Source organism: Lissotriton helveticus, chromosome 7 (assembly GCF_964261635.1).
Source record: "Lissotriton helveticus chromosome 7, aLisHel1.1, whole genome shotgun sequence".
NCBI lineage: Eukaryota > Metazoa > Chordata > Amphibia > Caudata > Salamandridae > Lissotriton > Lissotriton helveticus.
In genome coordinates this window covers 143,881,692-143,908,429 of record NC_136068.1, presented here as the reverse complement: position 1 = coordinate 143,908,429, position 26,738 = coordinate 143,881,692, and the positions used below count along the sequence as shown (strand labels likewise).

Here is a 26,738-nt window from a genome sequence, read left to right as displayed (position 1 = left end):
CAGAAACGTGGGGAGTTAAAAGAAAGAGGGAATGAATCTAAGCTGCGAGATGTGGCATAACAGAAGGATTGGTACTGCGTGCACCGCTGCTTGGGGTATCTGCGAGATATGTGTAAGTAAATGGAGAGGGGGGTGAGAGTTAAAAGAGAGAGTGAAACAGGAAGAAACGTGGAGAGTTAAAAGAAAGAGCGAATGAATCTAAGCTGCGAGATGTGGCATAACAGAAGGATTGGTACTGCGTGCACCGCTGCTTGGGGTATCTGCGAGATTTGTGTAAGTAAATGGAGAGGGGGGTGAGAGTTAAAAGAGAGAGTGAAACAGGCAGAAACGTGGAGAGTTAAAAGAAAGAGCGAAAGAATCTAAGCTGCGAGATGTGGCATAACAGAAGGATTGGTACTGCGTGCACCGCTGCTTGGGGTATCTGCGAGATTTGTGTAAGTAAATGGAGAGGGGGGTGAGAGTTGGAAGAGAGAGTGAAACAGGCAGAAACGTGGGGAGTTAAAAGAAAGAGGGAATGAATCTAAGCTGCGAGATGTGGCATAACAGAAGGATTGGTACTGCGTGCACCGCTGCTTGGGGTATCTGCGAGATATGTGTAAGTAAATGGAGAGGGGGGTGAGAGTTAAAAGAGAGAGTGAAACAGGAAGAAACGTGGAGAGTTAAAAGAAAGAGCGAATGAATCTAAGCTGCGAGATGTGGCATAACAGAAGGATTGGTACTGCGTGCACCGCTGCTTGGGGTATCTGCGAGATTTGTGTAAGTAAATGGAGAGGGGGGTGAGAGTTAAAAGAGAGAGTGAAACAGGCAGAAACGTGGAGAGTTAAAAGAAAGAGCGAAAGAATCTAAGCTGCGAGATGTGGCATAACAGAAGGATTGGTACTGCGTGCACCGCTGCTTGGGGTATCTGCGAGATTTGTGTAAGTAAATGGAGAGGGGGGTGAGAGTTGGAAGAGAGAGTGAAACAGGCAGAAACGTGAATCTAAGCTGCGAGACGGAGAGGGAGGGAGAGAGGAGGAAAAAGAGAGGGGGAGTGAGACAGAGGGAGGAACACAGTTAGAGTGAGACAGAGGAAGACAGGAGAGAGGGAGGGGGAGCTATAGATGTAGGGAGAGCGCGAGAGAAAGAGAGCGATAAAATTATGTGTATGCCGGGAGGGCTCAGTGCACGAAGCCTTCGGCTGCAGGGTCCTGTGATTAACTTCATGGTCAGTTTTATGTTGTTGCTGTCCCTCCAAGCGCAATGCCGCTGCCAGCAATACCAGCATCAAAGAAAACAAGACGGAGGGAAGAGAGGGGAGAGGGGAGAGGGGAGGGGGGAGGAGAAATGCGACACGGCGGGAAGGGGCAGGCAGGATGACTCAGGGGAGGGGGCGGAGCGGGGCAGAGCGGCATGTGGGTGTGAACAAGCCGGGCCTTTGAAGTGAAGCTAAGTTTCACTTCAAAGGTGTCGGAGGAATGCGGGCGGCTGTGCACGCGCTTTTAAGCTCAATGCACATGCGCATTGAGCTTAAAAGTCACGGGCACTGCAAGGAATCGCCACGATTCCTTGAAAGTTAGATAAAGTCTGGATGAGCCCCTATAGTCTCGCTTGCTCGATGCGCATGCGCATCGACAGGCGAGACCTAAAAAAGCTCTCGGCATTGCGTGGCGGGAGGGGGCGGGGGGAACGTCGAGGGCAGGCAGGATGACTCAGGGGAGGGGGCGGAGCGGGGCAGAGCGGCATGTAGGTGTGAAGAAGCCGGGCCTTTGAAGTGAAGCTAAGCTTCACTTCAAAGGTGTCGGAGGAATGCGGGCGGCTGTGCACGCGCTTTTAAGCTCAATGCACATGCGCATTGAGCTTAAAAGTCTCGGGCACTGCAAGGAATCGCCACGATTCCTTGCAAGTTAGATAAAGTGTGGATGAGCCCCTATAGTCTCGCTTGCTCGATGCGCATGCGCATCGACAGGCGAGACCTAAAGAAGTCTGCGAGAACAAGCCGTAATGCTTCGAAATCACCACTGGGTGTCAGAGGAGACGATAGCAAGGGTTCCTGCATTAGAGGCATTAGGGAAACGCAAGTTCTGCTGTTAGAACTCGATGGTTCTCATGCAGGTGGCCTCGACAGAGAAAAGATTTACCTGCAGTGTGCACTAAAAAGCTAAACAAAGTTCAACCAACCTAATTTGGGTCATATTCGGACCGTTTCTTTCAGCTACCATCTCGGAGACAGGTTCCACTTTGGTATAACTCTCAGAAACACATTGTCCTTAAATCACCCCTCTCGAGCATTCTGTATCACCCCACTCTGCTTGAGAAAATTACAATGTCCCTGAAGTTGAGAGATCAAAAAAACCTTTATGATGGACCCTAGGATTTAGTAATCTATGCGTTTCGTTTTGAGTAGAAGGCACAACCACCCAGTATTCAACTACAATAATTCAGCAATATACCCCCAAGACTGAAACATAGCATGCAGATGTATCAATTTATCAAGTACAGTTTTTGTGACAAATTAAAGCAATCCAACGATGAAAGTTTAAAAATTTGAACATATATTTATTACACTGCTGTGAAGGTAGAAGAAACATTTTCTTGTACATTTAACAAATACATCATATTCATCAAAATATTACACAATACACAAAAATGATACACAATACAAAAAAATGTTACACAATACTTTAAAAATGTTCGTGAAAGCACAAATCATTACAATGCTTAAAAATGTGTTCAGGAGAACACAAGTCGACGCGGCGTTTCGGTTAAAAACCTTCAGGACAGTTTCTACAAAGAAACACACAATAAATAAATTGTAATCACATTACCACACAGTTTTTTTTTAAAAAACAATTTCAGTGCATCTAATTGTCACAGAAAGCTAATTGTCACAAAAAGCTAAAAAATTCTTCTTAGTCACCTGGCATATATCGTCTACGTTTTGTTGATCCTATATGTTATTCTACACATTACTAGTATGCATCTTAAATTGAATGTTACAATTCACCAGTTGTAGATGCCCTTGTGTTAACAATATATGCGACAATTCAACAGTTATTAATATCTTGTACATAACATGGCTAGTGCATGCTAGAAATTACTATTGATATGAATTTCTAGCATGCACTAGCCATGTTGAATTGTTAAAATTTGTAAACTTTCATCGTTGGATTGCTTTAATTTGTCACAAAAACTGTACTTGATAAATTGATACATCTGCATGCTATGTTTCAGTCTTGGAGGTATATTGCTGTATTATTGTAGTTGAATACTGGGTGGTTGTGCCTTATACTCAAAACGAAACGCATAGATTACTAAATCCTAGGGTCCATCATAAAGGTTTTTTGATCTCTCAACTTCAGGGACATTGTAATTTTCTCAAACTTTCTTCCCCTGGTCCCAGACCGTATAGTAGGGGGCCTCCTATACTTTTGTTGCAACTCACCCCACTCTGCACCACTAAACCTTAAATTCACCTCGGCAGCATTAATCAGGAGAGCAATTTAACCCCAGATACATAACTTTCCCAGAGGACACTGCCTTTCTATTGCACAATGTGGTGTTGAATATATAGATATAAATTGTAATACCACTTTCGTTCCAGTCGGGCCAGCCAAGTGAATTGTTTATGCAGCCAGGCTAGCCCTGTTGATCAATAAATTCAGAGATGAATTTTGTACATGCTGATCAAAATATGCCATTATGCTAAAAGAACGCCTCAAGTAAATGGGATGTGCAGGATTACATCATGGTGAATATCCTGAGCAAGGGGAAATCTCCCACTTCAAGTAACTCGTACAAAATACCTCAAGAAAACACAAGTCAGAACGATAAATGATTTTTGAAGGCTGTCTACGCTACATGCTCCGTGGGTGACATTCAATGACTTTATGGGAAGTCATTCCATATTTAGGGGTCTCCTAGCCCTTTTGCCCAGTGCGTTGAAGCACATTTACATCAGTATAAGGCCATATAAGCAACCAACCTACTTGCCTGGCTGAGAAGTAACTAAATAACAAAATGAGGAAGAGGATGCATGGAGAGGAAGCTGTGACCAAGCTAATTTTCCTGCCTTAACAATTTTTGCAGACTGACTTCTCGCTGCATGACGTGGTTTGGTTCAAGATCTTATGCTGACAATATTTGTTAGATGGAATAGAAGGGCCATCAAGACCTAAAATGTCAACAAAGGAAACTGATGTTTCTTAAAACCATTTTGGAGAGCCAATCAATCAAATGGGATTCGTATAGTGCTGCTTTTCACCTGTGAGGGTCTCCAGGTGCTGGGGGTTTCTGCTGCTGGATGTAGTTAGTCGAACAGCCAAGTTTTCAGGCCCTTTCTGAATTCCTGCAGCTAGGTGGAGGTGGAGGCCATTCCCGGTCTTGGCGGGCAGGTAGGAGAAGGTGCGGCTGTCGCTCCTGCTTCGGTGAACGCAGGGAGCCTGGGTGAGGGAGGCTGAGCGCAGTTGTCTGGAGGGGCTGGTGGAAGTTCACCTGGTTTTTATTGTACGCTGGTCCCCAATTGTGATGGGCCTTGTAGGCGTGGGTTAGTATTTTGAACTGACAGCTCTTGTTGATGAGGAGCCAGGCAAGCTTTCTGAGGTGAGGGGTGATGTGGGCCCGTCTTGGGAGGACAAGTCTGGCGAACATAATAGTAGCAGCAGAATCGGAGCAGAACGTTTTTTCCACATTGGTCAAAACATAGACATCAGTTATAAATGGTTTGATTTTAGACAATATCATCAGTCACTACCAACGTGAAAATAATGCAGCCATTGACCCAAGAATCTTTTAGCGCATCCATAAGTTTTGTAAATTGAAGGCTTCTACCCATGCACATCCATCCCATAGACTTATTCCCTCACAGCCATGGCTTTTGAAGCTCGCCAAGTCGGAGACTAATGAAGGTATTTAGGAATCTATTTATGTCAAGATGCTTTCAAAATATTTAAAAGTGTAATCGTAAGTAATTTGGTTGTTGATTGACTGGAGTGTGAGCCCTAGTCAAGCAGCAACCACAATTGTGGGGGTGAGGCAGAAGCCAACCCTAAATTAACCCGTGCTCAACTCTCTGGTAGCTTGGCACAGAGCAGCCAGGCTTAACTTAGAGGTAATGCGCAAAGTATTTGTGCAACACTTCAAAAAGTAATAAAGAGAAACACCACACAAAAAGGATTCCACACCAGATTAGAAAAATAGAGCTATTTTTAATAAATGAAACGGGACAAAACAACAAAAATCTAATCAGCAGAACCAGAGATATGCAATCTTAAAGAGTCCAGTTAAAAAAGCACAAAAAACACAAAACGGCAACTGTGGACATCTGATCACTCCGGACTGAGACAAAATCACAAGTTCAGGCCAACTGCGAAGGGGCGTGGGCTGGCTACAGGCACCTAGTTAAGCCAGCTATACAAAGTACCTTAAATCTTGGTTTGTAGAGCTTTGCGAGGGTCCTTCTTACTGGCAGAGTATTCACAAGTCCAGAAGTGTACTGAAGAGTTGGTGTCTGAGGTACCATATTTATACCCAGTTCTGTCTTGAAAGTGGGAGAAGCTTCTAGAGGCATGCCTTTGAAGTGCAAAGGTTCCATGCCTTCCTTCCCCTGGCTCCAGACTAACTACAGGCAGTATGTAGACCTGTGTGTGCAGGTAAGACACAACCTATTCAAGTGTAAGTGGGGCTGTACCCTGTTCCTCTGCCATCCTGCCAGTGATGACTCACCCAGGCACATCTATGCCCCCTATTGTCTTTGGCATTCTAGGAGGAATACATAAAGCCCAATTGTTAACTATACCCAGTCATGTGACCCAGAAACAGCCTGCAGGCACCAAATGGCTAAGGCAGGAAAATGCCCACCTCCTAAAATTGGCATTTTCAACCTTTTAATTTAAAATCTGACTTCACCACAAATTAGAATTTTTCATTACAATCCCAAAGACACCAAACATTAATAAATTGCTTTTTCCTATTTGGAAGTTACAGCGTATTTAATGTATTAAGGTAACTCCAATGTTATCCTATGGGAGAGGTAGGCCTTGCAGTAGTGAAAAAACAAATAAGAGGTTTTTAACCCGTTTGCTGCGGCCCCGATTTTGCGGAAGTGCGGCACTTCCGCAAAACGGGCGGGGCCGCGTTGGCCGTTGAACGTTCGCAGCACCAGCCAGGTAGTGCTCCGAACGTTCAACGGCCGACAGCAGCAGCAATGGGGTTAACTACCAGGACAGGTAAAACTTAAACGTACATTTCCAACGTTTTAAATAAACTGCACCCTGGCATCAGAGCTGTCCAGGGCCTATCCTAAGGGTGACATATGTGTTAAGCATTTGCAATGCAATAGGTCTTTCATTTACGAGAGTTTGAGCCATTGGCATTGTAAAGGACGACGCCTTTGATTTATGTTTTTTTTTTTTTTAAACCGATAAATAAAAGCGGTTATTTTCAATGGAATAGCTTAAACTCTTGCAAATGCGAGGCCTATTGTATTGCAAATGTGTTTGGCGTTAGGAGAGCGTGTCTTGCTCTTGCAGGCAGGACAAAGCTATTTCAGAAAATAGTGCTTGGAGGCTGTACGAAAAGCCGACCAACCAACAACACATGTAACAGAGGGTGTCTTCATGGGAGGTTTCAAATGAGACAAGGAGGGACTACTAAGCCTATTGACCAATGAAAAGCCACACTCCACAATAGACAATGATACGCCAATGAACAATTTGGGAGGTGAGTGGGAGGGGCTTCAAGATCATACCTGAATACAGCATGTCTCGCATAGCAGCGCATGCCCTGCCCAGGCTTGACCTAAAAACAGCAAATTTGTAGGGACAAATGTATTTAACTTTCTCTACGTGCCTCTCGTTCTTAGGTCAATAAGTTCCTAATTTCTCACAAATGTTTCTCGTTATGCTCCAAAATGTGTCAATTATGCTGATTGTCCCATATTTCATTGTGTACACCATGTTTTTCCCAAGAAACACTTTTTTAGTATTCAATAGGATACGGTCCTCAACGTAGAAATCACTGGTGAAAAAAACAAAAGTTAATTATGGAATGTTTGAATTAATGACTAGTAATTACACAGAGCCACATGCCATTTCTCACTGTCCACATTCCGGCAGTAACTGCCCATATGCAGATCAGTTTACTCAAGCCTCACCCCAAAAAGGTTCCACCTATTCTCACTATGATATCTCCACGCTTCCAGAGCAGCCGACTCGAAAACCATGAGCTAGGGACTCTGGTGGTAATTTCTGGCCTCTTTAGGCATTGATTGACATCTGCAGTTCTATTTGCACATTGCTCTTTCTGTCAAGTGCAGAGAAAATGCAAAGACAGCCTGTAACTTTAGGCGTGGAATGGTTGCTGCTATCTAATATCACACTTCCAGGAGCCATTTCTGTATAAAAAAATAAAAAAAAACTGCAGGTGAAGGCATATTGTTTTTGTCTGAGGCAATGTTTATCAGAAAAATAACATTGTTGAATGAATTGGAAACGTGTGTTCCAAATGAATTACCCTTTAGCATTATTTCACCCAGTGGGTGATGGGAGCAGATCCAGCTGCAGGAGGCAAAAAAAAATAGAAAGAACTGATGACAATTGGACGGAATTCTGACTTTCCTCACAACATTTCTCATGACAGATTATAATAGGTCAACCGTGCCGAAATGTTTTGAGGGAAAATCTGAAGCATATGGAGTTGTCTTGAGCACCGATTCTGCATGTAATTTCCCCCACAAACTTTGAATATCATTTACCACATCTGATAAATGCATACTATGGGGAGCCTGTATTAACCAGGACGTGTAAATGCCATCCCCTATTCTAATAGACTAATAATCAGGGCCTTTTGCTGCAGTTCCTGACTGATACCTAAGCCCAGGGGTGCATAAGCAAACAGGGCAAAATGTCGGTAGCAACTAAAATGTCAGATTTGCCATACCGCCTTCCCAAGAGCGAATTATTTTACGCACACGTGTTTCACATTTTCCCACCCACTGAAACGAGCTTTGCAAAAAACTATTGATAGTATAAGAAAAACATACACATTTAGAACAGTTCAATAAAACACTTAACATCCATCAGCGTTACATTGGCTTACATTTAGCGACAGCACCGCCCTTCTATAACCCGCAAGGAAATACAAAAAACTAGACAGAAGGGAGTGTATGGGGGCAGGTTGTCTGTCTGGTTAATCAGAAAACGAAGAGAAAGGGCTCAACTGAGATCTGAGCACAGAAAAGTGAATGAAGGTAATGCACACTTTATTTAACAACAAATCCAGCTCTGTTTTTCATCTTTGCACAACTGGAATTCGGTAAAATTACTCACCGTTTGAACACACTCATATCGCTCGCACAGGAACACGTCGCCGCTCTGAAACGTCATTGTCAGTGCCCTCTTTCTCTCAATTCAGTCTTTGTTTCGGTTTCTGTTCTTCAAACTGAAAAAATTAAGCGCGCGCTGAGAGCCTGTAAAACAGAGAGGCGACGTCATGCACATCGCCTGTTTGTGCGCGCACATGGTTTGTCTCTCTTCGCTAGCAAAACCGACAATAGTTTCGCCATGGCGACGCAGCGCATGCGCTGCATTCAATAGGAGAGACCTAAAAAGGAAGGTTTGAGCCCGACAAAAAGTTTATTTTGCCAGGTCGAAATGGCAGTTTTAAAACTGCACGCACAGACTGCAATGGCAGACTTGAGACAGATTTAGAATTGCTCCTGAAGTGGATGGCACAATCAGTGCTGCAGGCCCACTGGTAGCATTTAATTTAAAGGGCATGGACACTGGTAGTGCCACAGTACTAGAAACTAACAAATCAATGTAAGAATGCCATTTGGATATAAATCAGTCTTATGTTTTAATGAGAGCACAAGCACTTTAGCACTGGTTAGAAGTGATTAAGTGCGCATAGCCCTAAGGCCAGCAAAAACTAAGTCAGTAAAACAGGAGATCTGAAGGCAAAAAGTTAGGGAAGAACCATGCCAAGGTTGATACGTTTAACAGTTATTAAATGTCTTGACCAAATGCCCTCAAAACTAATTTAGTAACCTCCAACTTAACCCCTTCGCTGCGGCGGCAATTCCACCGCAGCGCTAGGGGAGCGGGGGGGCCGAGCGGCGCTCGCATGCTCGTGACGGAGCCGCTCCGTCACGAGCCGCGGTTGAGCTGTGCTCATGACGGAGCGGTTCCGTCATGGCCCCGCCCGCTCAATGGAACGTCCGAAACAACAAGACAGCGATGCCAATACCGATACTTTATTTGATGCACTAATTAGTCAATGGAACGTCCAGCACAGGCGCGGAATTCGCGCCGCGCAGGCGCGCCGAGCGGGCCATGACGGAACCGCTCCGTCATGAGCACAGCTCAACCGATGCTCATGACGGAGCGGCTCCGTCATGAGCATGGAAGCGGTTAATACGTTTGAGCAACTGATCATGCCATGAATGCGTTGAGAAAGTCACCATCTGCAGACTGGTGCTGCAAGCACACCGAGTAACCACGCATGCGCCATAAGCACATCCATTGCTGCAGTATTTGCAGAACTTCTGATTGATCATGTGTGGTGCTTGACATACTCCAAGGCTTGGCATGAGCACATTGGAGCCTATTTTGTCACTGTTAGACCTGTAGAAGTTTATTTTGTAAATAACAACGGTCTTATTCTTTTGTGGATGTGTTTTTGGTTTAGCATGCTGCTCCCTAAACACATCCTACAAGTTCCATAAACCCCACCCATTTTTTGTAATTATTCCCAATTTCAAGCCACTCCCCTTTGTTACTCCCACATTTACTGCAAAACATGTATAATGACGGGTGTGGAGATCTCTGTACAGAAAAAACAGGCAAGGTGGAAGTATGTGACTGAATGCTTATGATTTGTAATAAATAGTAAGTAAATAGTACTACTGGAATATTACTTTACATTCTCCAAAATGCATTTGTGAATCTGGCCTGTTGTGAAGAAAAAGTAAAGGGGCAGGTATAAATAGCGAAGTCTCCTGCAAACAACTTTGGTGTGGAGGTGACTTGGTTCTGCTGAATAGACAAACATTTTTTATACAGCACTTTATACAGTGCCACATCTAGGTGGAGCAAATAAAAGGTATTACTAAATACTATAACCCAATTTAATGTTACTGATATCCAATTCAATGATACTCAATTTAACAAACCACAGAAAGATGGAAGGCGGATTATGACTTGGCAGATTCACTAGTGATCTCAGACCACTAAGAGGTCAATCCTGAATGATAACCCGCTGCACAATCTTTACTATTTGAAATTGCATTTCCAGTATTGAGCAGAGTTTAGATCACTTATTCTGCTGCTTTGTGGGTTATGCATCCTTTCTCCATTCCACGTTTCCGTATCTTTCATGATCCAATACCCGTGCCTAATAATGTCTATAAAAAAATGCTCCAAAAATGTATTTGTGTTCAGTTCAACAGTTAAGTTACTCCAACATGTTAAAATAACATACAAAAGCAATATTTTTAATTAAGAATATATTTGAAGTAAATCTTTTCTTTGAACCAATAATTAATTATTAAGTTATATGAAAACGAATTTGGTGTTGCCTCCCATACCTAAAAGGAGTCTGGAATTATCTAAAACTGAACGCACAGTGGAATGGAACTAAAGTGCTGAGGGCCCGATTCACAAACTATTTAGACACCTTTTTAGGGGGTGGTAAGTATAAGCAAAGGGACCTGATCTTCCTCACAGCTCTCTGCTTCATGCTTAGGCACAGCCAGAAGCTTGCCGCAGGACTGGAGACCACCTCCGGACATCCCACAAAGCACCAAATATACTACACAACATAGTAACATTGTATCAATCATGCAGTACAAACTGCGTAACTTATCCTCCAAGAAACCTTTCCGGGGCTCTTGAAGGGTATGAATGCAGTGTACAAATGCTACCCACAATACTCAAGTGAACAAAGAGCAAGATTAATGAGGCACATTTACTTTGGCTATACAAAATCCAGATATCTGCACTTGCAAATAGATTTTTTTCGCAAGTAGAATTACACCATTGTGTTACAATTTTAGGTGTAATTCAATCTCACTGCAGGAGTGCATTGTGGAAATTTCAGGGGGTACTCCTGCAAAAGCTTATTTGAGGTTTTTGGTATGCATTTCCAACCACTCTGTGGACGACTCTGAACCTGCTGGGGTATAGGTGCGCGTAGACCGTATTGCATTACAAGATAGTGTTTTGATACCTACTGTCAAATAGATCCATATAAAGTAACAAAATCTTGCAAAACCAAAGTTCTGAGAGCCAGTGGTGAACAAGGCAACCACTGATCTTATTTTACTAAAAATGAGAGAACGCCATGGGTATATAGGGACCAGGAGTACACGTTGCTTTAAACGAACAGGGTGTCCCTATAGCATACAATTTGTAAGGATTTACTAGGAGAAACAATTATGTTCATACGCAATGTCCAAGAGAACAGGTAAAACATTTAACAAAAGGATAAAAAACATTAGTGAGTGAAATAATCAAATATAAAGGACAAACAAATCAACAAAGAACTCAGACAATGTGTGACTTATATCAAAAGCATGCGTTAGTCACAAATAAATCTACAGCAACAATCCTGCCCTTATATTCATTGCTTAATACATTTTATAGGGTCAGTGCTAGGGTGACCAGATCTTAACCAAAAACCGGGACATTTTTGAAAAATAGAAGGACTACCATTTTTAATCCACGGAATGGTGCAGAATGACAGCTCTCTTCAACATAGTTTCAAAGAAGATGCATTAAGAAAATAAAAAACATTTAATTTCTACAACCAACATCATACCCATTAATTAAATTGCTTACTTCTAAAGCCCTGCTAGTTGCAGCTGTTATAACACCCCAAAAAATGCCTCTCACTATATTCAATCGCCCCCCTCTAAAAATTGAAACATGAGCCAAAATTGCTGAAATCTGCCAGGGAGAGCTGGTAAAAACCTGGGACTGTACGGGAGAATCTGGGAAGTCTGGTAACCCTAGTCAGTGCGCGAGAGTCGAGGACGTTTCGGTCCTATAACCATAACAGGGTAGAAAACATAGATGGTATTGTAATTGCATTCATATGGCACTTACTACCGCTAATGAGAGTGCAAAGCACTTTTTCGGTGAGTAGCACGCTACTGCCGAACCCATAAAGGATTAGTGGTGAATCGAAATTTGCCTAGCTTATGTAACGGTAAGTTTCAATTCTATTAAGGACACGGAGGCGAGGATTATGCTATATTCTTCCTTCGCTTTATTAGAATATTGCACACAGCAGCTCAGGAAACCAAATGTACAACCATGCTCAAAGGAACAAAGAGCATCAAAAACACTTGTACAAACTGAAAGAAAACTACAAGTCCCATGATCAGTCCTGGTGTCATCAAACGTAGTCCTTCCACTATGTCCACTACCAGGGTAGAAAGCCAGTCCTTCCGTCGACTTCCTCCTCTTTCTTCGCGCAGATCACACCTCTCACTCACTGGTCCTGTTTGACGCCATCGTTTCCTAGCAGAAAAACAACAGCGTAAACCAGGTGCCATAACATGCGAACAGAGGAGCATCGTAAGACTGGCACAACAGAACTACAATGTAGAACAGTCCAAAAACGCTTTACTTACTGCCATACGGGTGGGTCCCGACTATGGAGGGTTAGCTGGGTGGGATAATCCTCGCCTCCGTGTCCTTAATAGAATTGAAACTTACCGTTACATAAGCTAGGCAAATTTCGATTCTATGTCAGGACCGGAGGCTTCAGATTATGCAAGTTCAAAGCTTACTCACCACCAACTGGGCTAGGTCCACTACTGGTTTGAAATAGAACCTCTTAAAGGTGGAATCCGAGGACCAATCCGCTGCCCGCATGAGATCCTCCAAACGAGCTCCCACTGAGAAAGCCTTCGAGGCCATGGCCCCCCTGGCCGAGTGAGCCCCAAAAAGTTTCGTATCAATGCCTGCTTCTTGCATGACCCAACGCACCCACCTTGCAATAGTGGGGGAGGAGACTGCTTTGTGTGGTTTACGCAAGGCAATCAGTAACTGTCGCTCGCCCGCCGGGCGAAAGTCTAAGGTAATGTCCTCATAAGCTTTCAAGCAATGCACAACACATAACTTCGGGGTGTCCACAAAAGCCGGGTACGAAATAGATCGAGTTGCGGTTTTCGTGCGACGCCCCACCGTGAAGGTAACTCCATCCGGAGAAAAAACACGCGCGGAAACATCCAATGCGCGCACATCCGAAACTCGCCTGCAAGATATCAGGCACAGAAGCATGGCCAATTTCGCCGAAATCTCTTTCAATGACAAGTAACGATTAGCCGGCCAGGACAAAAACAAATTCAGGACCACGTTGACATCCCAAAGGACCGAATACCTGGGTTCCGGAGGCAATGTCAGGCGAATACCCCGTAAGAGTCTACAAACAAAGGGGTGCTCCCCCAACGGGGAATTCTCCACTGGCTGGTGACCCGCAGAAATCGCGGAACGCATAGCGTTGATCGTCCTATAAGCCAGACCTTTCGTCGCCAATTCAGCTAGGAAATTTAAAACGGGAACGAGGCCCGCGACCAGGGGATCCAGGTCCCTTCGAAGACACCAACGCATCCATCGAAGCCAAGCGGATTTGTATCGCTTCGTCGTGCTGTCCGCCCAGGCTTTTGACAGGAGGCCCTGAGCCGATCCCGAAAGGCCTGGGAGCGACCAACGGCCCCGGAAAGCTTCCACGCCATGAGGCGGAGCGAACTCCGAGTGATGAGAGGATGCGGTTCCTGACTCGGATTCAGCAGGAGGTGAGGAAACTGGGGGAGTAGGATTGGAAAATCCCAAGAAAGTTCCAGAAGAACCGGAAACCATACTTGCGACCTCCAAAGTGGCGTGATCAACACCAAGTCCGCCCCCTGGCGGCGCAGCTGCGCTGCCGCCCGGACCACCATCGAAAAAGGGGGGAAGGCATAAGGCCGGTCCCGGCTCCAATCTTGCAGGAAGGCATCCGTGGCCTCCGCTAGAGGGTCTGGTCTCCAACTGTAAAACCGTGGTAGTTGGTGATCCAGGCGGCACGCAAACAGGTCCACCGTAAACGGACCCCACAGGTCGGCGAGCCACTGAAACACACGGGGATCTAACATCCACTGGCTGGAATCCCGCAAGTGTCGGGAATGCCAATCCGCCACCTGATTGACCCGGCCCGGTAAGTATTCCGCCGTCACTGAAACGTGTCGGGAGAGACAATAGTCCCAAAAGGACTTGGCCAAGTCCGCCAGAGCCCGAGAGCGCGGACCTCCCAGATGGTTCACGTAGCGTACCGCCGAGACGTTGTCCATTTTCAACAGGACACAGGCTGTCGCCGAGTCCTTGGTCCAGCAACGGACCGCAAAGGACCCCGCTAGGAGCTCCAGGCAGTTGATATGCAACTGTTGTTCGTCGGAAGACCAGGCGCCGCCGGTGGAGAAATCTCCGCATCGGGCGCCCCAGCCCGATCGGCTGGCGTCGGATTCGATGACCAAATCCGGGACCGATCCGAAGATCGCACGCCCATTCCACGCCCTTTCACTTCTTCCGTAAGGGGCACCATCTGGTCGTAGGACATACCCCGTCTCAGATGGTGGGCCTTGAGGCGTTGAAGCGCCCTGTAGTGCAACGGCCCCGGGAAGATTGCCTGGATGGAAGACGACAGGAGGCCCACCACCCTGGCAATGTGACGCAACGACGTCCGATCTCTTGCGATCGTCTGACGAAGCAAATGTCTGATCTTGGCGATTTTCCGTGAGGGAAGACTGAGCGTAGCTCCGATTGAGTCTATCACGAAGCCTAGAAAGGTAAGTTTCTGAGAGGGAACCAAAGCAGACTTGGGACCGTTGATCACGAACCCCAATCGCTGTAGTAGGGAGACGGTCTGCTGAAGCTGACCCGCCAGGACCACTGGACACTGGCCCATCAAAAGAAGGTCGTCTAAATACACCAACATCCGAATACCCTGACCTCGCAGGTACTCCACCACCGGGAGCAGCACTTTCGTGAAGCACCACGGAGCTGAGGAAAGTCCGAACGGAAGGGCGGTGAATTCGAACACTGCGCCCTTCCAACAGAACTGCAGAAAACGGCGGTGTGGAGGGTGGATAGGGATGACCAAGTAGGCATCCTTGAGATCTAACCGAACCATCCAATCCAGAGGGAGAAGCACGTCCCGAAGGAGGTGTATTCCCTCCATCTTGAAATGCCGGTAGACCAACCACCCATTGAACTCCTTGAGGTTGATCACCGGGCGTTTGCCGCCATCCGTCTTGTCCACCAGGAACACATTGCTGATGAAACCAGCGGGGTGGCGCGTTGATCGACAGATGGCTCCCTTGCGGAGCAAGTCCTGAACCTCCCCGTCGATCAAAAGCGCGTCGGGTTCCGAAAAGACAATCGGCCGAGGCAAAACCTCTTGAAAAGGTTGATCGTAGAATTCTATGTGAAAACCACAAACGGTTTGTAAGACCCATGCGTCGGCAGTGAGCGATGCCCACTCCTCGTAAAAGGCTGCCAGCCTCCCCCCTATGGGAACCTGGTCCAGAAAAAGGACACTTACCATTGGTATTGTTGGGTCCAGGGTTCTTGCGGAAGCCTCTGCCGCCAAAGCGCTGCCCTCGTGTGGGATAGAAATTGTTGAAGTTGGCAGAGGTCTGGTACTGTCCTCTGCCGGAGCCTTGACCCCTGTTATTGGCATTCTGCCCTCGGCCGGGCGCGCGGCCCCTTCCGCGACCGGCCCCTCCAGAAAAACGCTGGTGAAAGACGCGTTTGATAGTGGACTGCGCCTTGTCCAACGAGGTAAAGGTAGAAACAAATTTACCTAATTCCCTGATAAAGGGCTCCCCAAAAAGACCACCCTGGGCTACCACACCTGCTTCAGACGAAGCCAAGTCCCCCAACTTGGGATCCAATTTGATGAGGAGGGAACGTCTACGTTCCGTGGAAAGGGCGCAGTTAGCGTTTCCAAGGAAAATTATCACCCTCTGGGCCCAGTTAGACAAGACCTCAGGGGAAATGACGGTACCATTGGCTTTCGCCTCCTCCGCCATGTCCAGAATTTTCGTGGCGGGCCCGACCGCGTCAAGGAGCTTATCCTGGCATGACCGCCAGGAGCGGTCAATGCCTTTGCGCGGGTCCTTCATAAACTTGGCCAAGAAAGTGGCCATTTTCGCATCTAACTCTGGGGTCAGGGCTACCTTACCCTCTAGAGAGGGCCTCGGACATTCACCCCGCAGGCAACCCCTAGCCTCATTCTCCAAGGGCTTGCGCAGGCGACCCGCTACAAACTTAGCCACGGTCTCACCCGGTGTCCAAGCCGCAGACCTCGGATGCACTAACTCATCCGGGTCCAACATGCCCGAACCATCCCGTGGTACGACCACAGCCGAGCCCGAGGGGCGCCAGGAGCGCACAGATTCGCCATCGTCGTCCGTATCGGGGGAGGACAGCACTGGAGACGGGGGAGCAGTCCCCACGTCCAAGGAAGGGTCGGAGCCCGCTAGCGGCACAGGGGAGGCAGTAGACGCGTTAGCCAGGAAGGCGTCCCTAAGGCGTTCGAACGCATCCTTGTCCACCCCCTGTGCCCCCAACGGAGCACTTTCCCTACGTGGCAACTTAGGGGCCGGCGGGCCCTCACCCGAGGGACCCGGGAGGGCAGGCGAACTCTGCAAATGGACGGACGCCAACTTCTGGCACTCCTCAACAATACGTGCTGACAGGCGGTCCTCCATGGGCCCCACTATTTCAGTCACGCAGCGGTAAATCGAATTGTCAACCGCTTGGTAAAATTCATCATCCTGAAAAGAGGGGTTAGAGTCCTCAAAATAATTATTTTCCTCCATTCTAGCCATGTAAACCCAACAAGGGAGGGTGAGGAACTGCCTACCCCACGGGGTGTCTGAGGGCAGAATATGGGCAGTCCCCTAGGGCTGCAATGCAGTTATGGGCCAAGCACCTGGCAATAGGGGGCTGCACTGTGACCCCCCCAACGCGCAGACCCTCACTTTGGACAGGGTCTAAGCCACCCCCACAGCGCGTTTACCACACAAAGTCAAATGCAGTGCATAACAAGCCTTCCGGCGTTTAACGCGGTCCAGGCCGCTGTACAGACCCTTAACAGGGCGTCTTATGTGCAAATAGGGACAGAAATACCGACCCGGGTCTACCGGGCGTGAAGGGGTGGCGAGGGCAAGGCTCCGGCGCTGACTGACTCCTCCGCGCGTCTCCCAGAGTGAGGAGAGCGCCGAGGAGCCAGCGAGACGTTTGGGCGCCCTCTGGCGGGCGTCTACCGCACCGCAACAACAACTGGGAAAAATGACCGCGAAAGGAGCGGAGAAAACGCTCCCGCGGTCGGGGCTCTGCAAGGCAAGACGCCGCGACGAGCCCCCAACGAGCGCTGACACAACGCGCAGTGAAATCCTTACACAGACATGCAATTGCAAGAGAAAAACAAAAGAGCACTTAACTGGCTGCGTGAGCAGCGAAGAAAGAGGAGGAAGTCGACGGAAGGACTGGCTTTCTACCCTGGTAGTGGACATAGTGGAAGGACTACGTTTGATGACACCAGGACTGATCATGGGACTTGTAGTTTTCTTTCAGTTTGTACAAGTGTTTTTGATGCTCTTTGTTCCTTTGAGCATGGTTGTACATTTGGTTTCCTGAGCTGCTGTGTGCAATATTCTAATAAAGCGAAGGAAGAATATAGCATAATCTGAAGCCTCCGGTCCTGACATAGAATTAGTATAGTGAAATATGAAAGTAATTTGAGTGATGGATATGTTAGTCAGTTATTTGGATTGAGAGGGCTAGTAGAGGAATCGAACAGGGAAAAAGGTTTGCATTTACATAACGCTTACTATCCCCGATGAGGCGGCAAAGCACTTTTTTGGCGAGTAGCACGCTACTCAGGAACTTAAACAGGATGAGTGGTAATTAGTATAGGGACATATGCATTTAATTTCAATGGTGGACATGTTAGTCTTTTATTTGGATTGAAAAGGAATAGTGGAGGGATAAAAGAGGGTAGGGTCTAGAATGTTCTTTTTTTCCCCTCAAATTTATAGCCATAGGAGGGGGTTGGGGTGAGTAAAGGCAAGGTGGACGAGAGTTAGTCTAGGGAAATAGGATATTATTTGGAGTGGTGGACGTTATTCTGTTTTTTGGATTGAAAGGGAATAATGGAGGGATAGAAGAGGGCAGGTGGGACAGAAGAGGGAACAGTCCAGAATCTTTTCTTTTTTTTTTTTTAGATCATAGCAGTAAGAGGGGGTTTCGCATGAAAAGGCAGGTGAAGGGGGGGGGGGGAAGTCAGAGGTAAGGGTTTAGAAAGGCTTGGTTAGGGGTCTGAATATTGAAAGAGGTAGGAGATGAAGCAAGGAAAGGGTTATTCTGGGGATCATCGTAGTGGTATGGGGTTTGGGATGAAAGAGAGGAGGTAAAGGATATAGTGAGAGTGGTATAGGGTGAGAAATAGGGTAGTGCATTGGATATGCTGAATAAGAAGAAAAGTAATATATAGATACATAAGTACATGGAAGATCTATATATATGCATAAGAAAGGTAATTTATGCAACTAAAGATGCATTTAATAAACTCCAGCTTTCAAGTGTTGTTGTACTTTAAATTAATGCTTTTTTATTTTGTAATTAAATAGTGAAGCAATTGTAGATACATGGTTATGAGAAAAGATTTACCTATTTATGCAGTCAATTATATACATGTTAGAAACAGAATAATGTGTACCTTATTTTTTTTTATAAACTTTATTTAACATTTTGCATTATTACATTGGAAAGAAGAAAAAGAAGGACATTACATCATAGGCTGTTTCACATACTGTGCAATTTTCAGGCTTTATACATAAAAAGAAGACAATGATAATCGACCATTTTCATAGTTTGCATGGTGCAATCAATAATCTGTGACCGTGGCAGGACCCTGTGGGAGAGTAATATGTGCATTTGTTAGACAGAACTAAATATCTATATTTTTAAAAACAATTATACACATGTATACAAATCAATACACATATATAGGTACATATCTATAGTCCAAATAAATGCTTATATACAAAGGGATATATCGTGTATTTTTGGAGACCACTTCCATTTGGGGCAAATAAGCCAGGCTCGAGCCTTTAGTTGCTTCCCCCACCTCTCTCACATTCAGACGTCTCTATGTCCTACTTGGTGTGGAGAGGATTTTTTTTAATTAGTGTTGGAGGCCATTCAGGTTGAGGGTTCTGGATGTTTTTAGAGTGTCAGGATTGAATAGTATGAATGAGTACCTCGCTGAAGTACTGGGTGTGTTGGTATGCATGGGAACAAGGTAGCAGATCTTCTGATTAGAGTCGCAATGTTAGTGGAAGATAGGCCTGGTAATGTGGATGTAAATGATGGTGACATCAGGGATGTGTGTGTGCAGGATGGTGAGATTTGAGATACGCTGGTTAAAAAACGTTGGATCTTGTAGTGATAGTCTTAATATGAGAGGAGAGATGGTTTTGTGTTTGAGTAAGGGAATAGTGGTGTGACACTGCATGGTGAAACTCAATTAAGCTTAGTTCTATTTTATTGTGTTGCGTCACATTGTATTGTGGGTGGTGCTAGAGATCTGGCTATTGATGGCTGGTGGGAAGGGGTAGAGAGGGTAGAAAAGAGGGATGTGGCTACAAGAAAGAAAGAAGAAAACGTGCAAATAAAGAATCAGAAAAGACTGCAGCTAGGCAAGAAGAGGTCATTTCAAATAAGTTCAATACAGAGAAGAGTGAAAAGGGTGAAGAATGCAGAGTAGGTAGTGGGTTGATGGCAAGGAAGGAGAAATAGAGGAGTGCAAGACACAAGGGTGTGTGTTGTCAGTGTACCAAAGGAGCATGCGCTGGCAAAACCATTAGGTCTCATGGTAAAAAGGCAAGTGCCAACGTATTGGCTTTACCACAGTTTTATTTTATTTTTAAAGTGGCGCTCTTGCATGTGGACTTGTTTTTTTAAATTTACTGCTTTTGAATGAGTGTCAGCCATGCAGTACACACATACCTGTAGGCACACACATCAGCCATGTTCGAATGATGAAAAATGTTCTCTCCATTCCAAAATAACCCGTGTACTCACATACATCATGAAGCACCGGTGGCCATTTTTAATTTACGACTAACATAAGGGTAGGTGAAAAGAACAAATAAAAAAAATATTGATGTGAGGGTGTGAACCGCAGTAGTGATAAGACAGGAGAGATGGGAGCGATGTACTAAACTGCTAAAATGTAGATCCCCTCCCATCAGCTATGGAGGATAAACTGAAGAAATTAAGCTCAGCGGGCAGTACAAATCAGAATAAGGAGAACCACCTTTGAATAAGTAGCAAGGAACGTATAGTTTACCTGTCGGTGTAGTTTTGTAGCTTGAAGAAATTTCTGGATTCACTATGCTGTGCATTATTCCGCCATCTAGTGGTTGGGTTCAAAATTGTAGTAGTTAGTCTTTTTTTTGTAGTTGGTGGGCATCGAAATGCCACCATTTAGTGTCCCTCTGTGACGTTGACGTGCTTCCTCCAGAAGCTCCCACCTTCCGTCGCCATCTTCGGATTGTTTTTTTATTTTTGTTCGTACTGGTTATATCCTCCTTTACTTCGGTCTCATCTTTCTGGCAGCGGAGGGTGGGTTCGCTGGTGAATCCAGAAAATTCTTCAAGCTGCAAAACTACACCGGCAGGTAAACTATACGTTTTGCAGTGTGAATCTTTTCTGGATTCACTATGCTGTGCATAGACTTTGTAGCGGTTTGCTAGTCTTGTGGTGGTTGGGTGGAAGATAAGGGTTGGTTTGTGAATATATGTTGTAAGACCTTTTGTCCTACTTGTGCTTCTTTATTCATTTGAATATCCACACAGTAGTGCTTCGTGAACGTACGTATTGAAGACACATGTTGCTGCTTGGCAAAGGTCCTGAATAGGCGTATTTGCTAGAAAAGCGACGGTTGCTCCCTTCTTTCTTATTGAGTGAGCATGTGGTGCTCGTTGCAATGTTTGACCTGCCATTTTGTGGCATAACTGTATGGCTTGTGCATTCCTTCTTGCAATGGTATTTTTCGTCACTAGTCTTCCGAGAAAACTGTTGGCAAATGATACAAAGAATGGTTTTGTTTTTTGGTATTCTTTGGTTCTTTCTATATAATACATGACCACTGTTCTTGCGTACAGGGTGTGTAATGCCCTTTCTGCTTGTGATTTGGGGGTTTGAACAAAGCTTGGTATTTGTATTGTTTGGTTTATGTGGAACCTTGATGCCACCTTTAGCATAAATTGCGGGTCAGTTTTCATGACTATTCGGTCATTGTGTATCTGGAAGTGGGGCTCTTATAGTGTTAGCACTTGCAATTCACTTACTCTCCGTAGTGCTGTAATAGGAACTAAAAACGCAGTATTTAGTGTAAGCACGTAGCGTATCTTCATGCAGTAGTTCAAATGGTGCTTTCATCATTTGTGTGAGTACCACATTGAGGTTCCGTGCAGGTGGTGGCATCCCCTTTGGAGGTGCTATTGTTTTTGTTCCTTCTAGAAATCTCTTCACCACGTGGGATGTGAGAAAACTTTATCCTGTTTCTCCTCTTGTGCACGCTACAATAGCCCCTAAGTGTACCCTTATAGATGTGTTGCTTACTTTACTTTGTAGTAAATATGTTAAGTATTTTAGCACAGTTGATTCTCTTGTGATTTTCCTTGAAAGTTTTTCCTTAAGGCACCATTGAACAAATCTTTTCCATTTGGCTGTGTAACATCTGCTTGTAAGTTTCCTCACTTTTCAGTGTACTGCCATTGTGCTCTCTGGTAGCTTGAGGTAAGCGTATTCTAAGTCCTCAGGAGCCATTATGCCAGGCATAGGCTCTCTAGTTCTGGGTGTAGCAACTTTGTTTTGCATTGTTAAGGGGTCCTTTCTTTTTGAAAGCTTGTGCATTGGTCCCAGAGTTATTTCCATTATTTGAGAGAACCAAGTCTGTCTGTCCTACAGGGGTGCTACGAGTATTAATGTCATGTGGCTGAGCTTGCATTTGTTAATTACCCTGTGTATAGTGGTATCGGGGAAAAAGCGTGAGCAAATATCCCTGACCAGTCTATCCATAGCTCATTCCATAGGGATTGTTTGCACAGTAGCCTGGATGCGAAGATTTGGCATTTTGCATTGTGGGGTATAGTAAATAGATCGATTTGCGGGGTACCCCATTTGTTGAATATTTTTGGGATCTCTGACTGATTTAATTCCCACTCGTGGGATGCTGAAATTTGCCTCCTTAGCATGTCTGCTACTACATTGCCCTTCCCTGGCAGATGTATTGCTAGTAAGTCAATCTTCCTCGGGATCGCCCATATCCATAGTTGTTGGGCAAGAGTTGAGTGCTAAGGACTGTGTCCCTCCTTGTTTGTTTATGTAAAACATGGTTGTTGTATTGTCTGTTTGTATTAGCACCCTCTTTCCCTAAGGCTTTTAAGGCTAGGAACACCGTTTTATACTCCAGGAAGTTGATGTGTTTTACCTCATCCTGTCGCATCCACAATCCCCTTACTTTCAGGTTGTCCATGTGCGCTCCCCATCCTTTCTTGGATGCATATGTTGTGATGGTCACTGTTGGAGTAGGTTGTGTGAAAAGTCTCCTGTGTGTTATGTTTCTTGTGTTCCACCATGCTATTTCTTGATGAACTGTTTGTGATAACCACTAGATCCTCCCAACTCCCTGTTGCATGGGACCATTGTTTTGCAGCCATTCCTGGAATGGTCTCACAAGCAGTTGAATGTTCGGGAATAGATAAATGCACAAAACCATCATCCTTAGCAGTTTCCCCACTGTCCTCTCGGTCAGAGCTTGCCCCCTTTGGTATAGATGCATCTCCTTCAGAATTGCTAGTGTTCTTTGTGCTTGGGAATACTTTCCCTAGTCTTGTGTTGATTTCTGTGCCTGAGAAAATGTTTACTTGCTCTAATTCTGGTGACGATTTGTACCAGGGTATTGAGAAAACGAGTTGGGCCAATGTTTGAATGACTTGCTGTATGTGTTTGTAGACATTGTAGGAGCTTGCTCTTACTAGCCAGTCATCTAGGTATGGATATACATGCATTCCTTGCCTTCTTATGTGAGCAGCTACTGCTGCTAGGCATTTTGTGAAGACTCTTTTGGTGACGATTTCAGTCAGAATTCTAGCACCCTGAATTGGTAGTGTGTTCTGTTGATCACAAATTTTAATAGACCCGTGTTTTCTGTTCATGGGGGATGTGCAAGTATGCGTCCTTTAAGTCTATAGTTACCATGTAGTCTCCTGCCTGTATCTGATGTATCACCTCTTGTAAAGTTGTCATTTTGAATTTTTGAGTCTTTATGAATTTGTTTCGGAACCTTAGATGTTCCTAGGATCCTTAGAGGAATGCTTGTACTTTCTCTTGCACACCTCTTGGTGTCACTGCTTTGCATGTAGCAGGTTCTTTAAAGGCTTCCTTACCCTGGTCCAGTACACTTGGCAGCATCGGAAGGAATTGACTTCTGGTCTGTGTAGGCAGCAATGTCTCTAGTAGAAAATATGATTGTGGCTTTTCTTCCTCCAATTGCACTCCATAAGTGTCTGCTGCTTTCTTTATAACTTGGTTGTACATCCCAATGTCATCTGGTGGAGAAGGCCTTGATGGATATGGGTCTACCACTTCTTCTGGTGACTCGGCGTCGAGATCTTGCCATTGTGGGTCTTTTGTCCCTGAAGTAGCTGAACCGTGATTGGTTTGGTCCTCTTCCTCCCCTTCAGCTTCGAAGAAGTATTCCTCTTCCTCATTTTCTTTGACCGGTTCTGGGGTTGCTGGTGGCTCTAGTTCCTCTATGTCCTTTTCGGCGTTGGTCAAAATGTTTAATGTTTTCATTTTTTTCATAGAAATCCTTCTTGCGTTGCAAGATACTCGCCTTCTTGGCTTCGATTCTCTTCTTTTTTAGCTCGGACGCTTATGTTTCAGCGTCGAAATTTTCAGCTTTTCTCTTTGAGCTGGAAGACAACACAGTCAAAGATTGTTTTTTTTCGTGACTGTCTTTCGACGCCTTTGACTTTTCTTGGGTTTTCGCAGTCTGAGTCCTTGTCTCAGGAACCGATGGACTGTTTTTCTTTGGACGCGCTTGCGGTCAAATGTTTCGACGACGAGGCTGTTTAAGGGCTTCGAATCACTCTTTCGTGAGTCACCTGATCTTCTGGGGGTCGATGCTTCTCTTACCTTCTTCGGAGTTTTGTTTTCGACTTAGACGACTGGAACGTACGCGTTCTCTTCTCCTTCAGGCCCTTCGGCGGCGACGTCCTCCTCTTCGCTAGAGGCCCAGGTCTCGAAGAGACAGTGGTGGTCCTTGACCCTGCATGCTGTAATTTGCTCTTCCTGGTCTCTTACCAACAAAGTTTTTGGGGTGAACGCGGAGCATGCGTTGCAATCTTCGCTTCAGCTGCAGGCAAAGGTTGCAGACTGGATGTTGATCATTCTGTGCATACTTGGGGTGACAATTGTCGCAGAACTTGAATGTCGTCTTGTCCATTACTGTGCACAGGTATCCCCCTGTATGCACATTCTTCGAATGACATCGAAGTTTTGTCTATTCCTCTTTGCTGTTTCCCGGTTCCCAGACTCGAAGACTGGTACGTCAAAGAAGTTCTTCTCCAATTTGTTTTGTTTATCATCATCGATTCTTCTCTCCAATCTTCTGGAGCTCCTCCCGTATCGATCCAGACCCAACGGCGGAAGAAAAGAATCCGAAGATGGCGACCAAAGATGGGAGCTTCCGGAAGAAGCACGTCGACGTCACAGAGGAACTCCAAATGGTGGTATGTCAACACCCACCAACGACAAAAAAAAATAAAAAAAATAAATAAAAATATATATATATATATATATATATATATATATATATATATATATATATATATAAATACTACAATTCCTTACCCAACCACTAGATGGTGGAATAATGCATAGCATAGTGAATCTAGAAAAGATTCACTCTGCAAAACTTAGATAGACAAAAAAAAAGCATCCATTCATGAGCAAGGGTGTGGCCCATAGACCACTCTGTATATTATAATATAAACAATAGGTTTTCAACAAAATACAGCTAATGCTCTGAGTAGGCCAGACCTAAAACAGGGCGAGGACAGTTTTGAAAGAAGATGGAGGTGGATAAAACGGGGAGCTGTTATTGCAAGAAAAAAAGAACAGGAAATATGCAGTAGTTTAGAATGTAAGAAAGCAGAATAGGACAGCAAAGCACTAGAGGGGGAAAAAGTAGAATATAAGACAGGAGAGGAAAGAATGGAAGTAAGTGTGGACGAAAGGTGGCGAGAGGCAGTGCAAAAAAAAAAGCAATGAAGTGTGCAGGGCGAGGGAGATGAAAGAAAGGGGGGAGGGAGATGGAAAGGAAGTGAGGGAGGAGGACAGGGTGGAACGTACAGAAGGAGAAGGGAAAGAAGAGTGCAGTAAAGAGGAGGAGTGGTGTCCAAGCAGGATGATAGAGAATAGAGGGAATGGTGACAAGCGCACTCTACAAGGAGACAAGACAGTTTGAAAGAGGGGAGAAGTGTGAAAAAGGAGAATGGAACTAAGGGGCGCAATATAATGGAGAAGAGGACACAAAATGGATGGAAGTGAGATCGAAACTGAAGGAAGAGTGGAGAGAAAGTGCAAGCAAAACGTTATGAATAAAAGAGACTGGTGCAAGGAAGAGATGATGAGCAAAGAAACTGCAAGAGGGGAAGTGGAGGATAGAAGATTACAGAAGCAGGGTGAGTGTGTTAAGGATGAACAGAAAGCAAGTAAGATAAGCGTATTGAAGATGGTGAAGAGCCCATTAAAAAGACCCAGCAAGAGATCAAAAGAAAGGAAGAGAAGAGGGGGAGAGAAGTGTAAGTGTGAGATGGTTGGATGACGGAATGTGAGTAGAAGAGTTGGGGCGGAGAGATGAGTGAGAAAGGGGAAAGGAGAAATGGGAAAAGGTACTGGGGCGAGCACAGAGAGCTAGGAGTACTGTTGGAAAAGAACCTGTGAGTAAACTTAGCTTTGAGATAAAGACTAGGACTATCAGGTGCGTAAACACCTTCTGCCCAAGTTTGGACATACATGATGCTACCTATATATGAACAGTCTAGTGGTCAATCCAAATTCTCTTTGATACAAGCAAGTGAAGGTGCAGGGGATTAGGACTAGCTAGAGCTGCTTTGCGATACAAGCCATATCTTTGTGGGTACAGGGTAAGTTTGCATGAGACACATATTGTGTAGATGATTTGAAAAGTACTCAAAGAGGGTATGGGGGGATATGAGGATGTCCGAAAGAATATGGAAGGATGGCCAGTTTGAGAGGACAATTTGCTGCACATACATTGCAGATGACCTGGTGTGCATAAATTATACAGGACATTTTCCCTGCTAATGTGTGTATACATATCCTTGTTTTCTTCTGAATGCAACTTTGTATGTTACGTACTATCTTGCTTTTATTTGGGCCAGGAGAAAGGATATTGTTAATATAGTGACGTTCTTGCGCTTTGAATGAAAGAAACCAAATGTTGCTAAATATTTCATCGTAAGAAATTATTTGCTGAATGAGAGTTTTACTTGCTTAAGAAATGGTTCCATTTTTTTACAGCATTGGGATCTGAGTTGTATAAGTGTTAAAAAGTATCAAAACAGACCTTCTGCCACAGAAGGTGCTGCAAAATGTAGTCAATTTACCGGTTAT

General features: G+C 45.1%; 1 protein-coding gene across 1 annotated transcript in view; it reads right to left on the bottom strand.

Annotated features, from left to right (window-relative positions):
- Window positions 1-18,790: 18,790 nt before the first annotated feature.
- Window positions 18,791-26,738, bottom strand: part of MAPRE1 (microtubule associated protein RP/EB family member 1) — a 121,127-nt gene continuing 113,179 nt past the window's right edge. Inside the window, exon 8 of the mRNA XM_078651807.1 lies at window positions 18,791-18,936. Within this exon, the coding sequence (XP_078507933.1) occupies window positions 18,910-18,936 (27 nt within the window). The 3' untranslated portion in view covers window positions 18,791-18,909. The remainder of the gene's footprint in view (window positions 18,937-26,738) is intronic.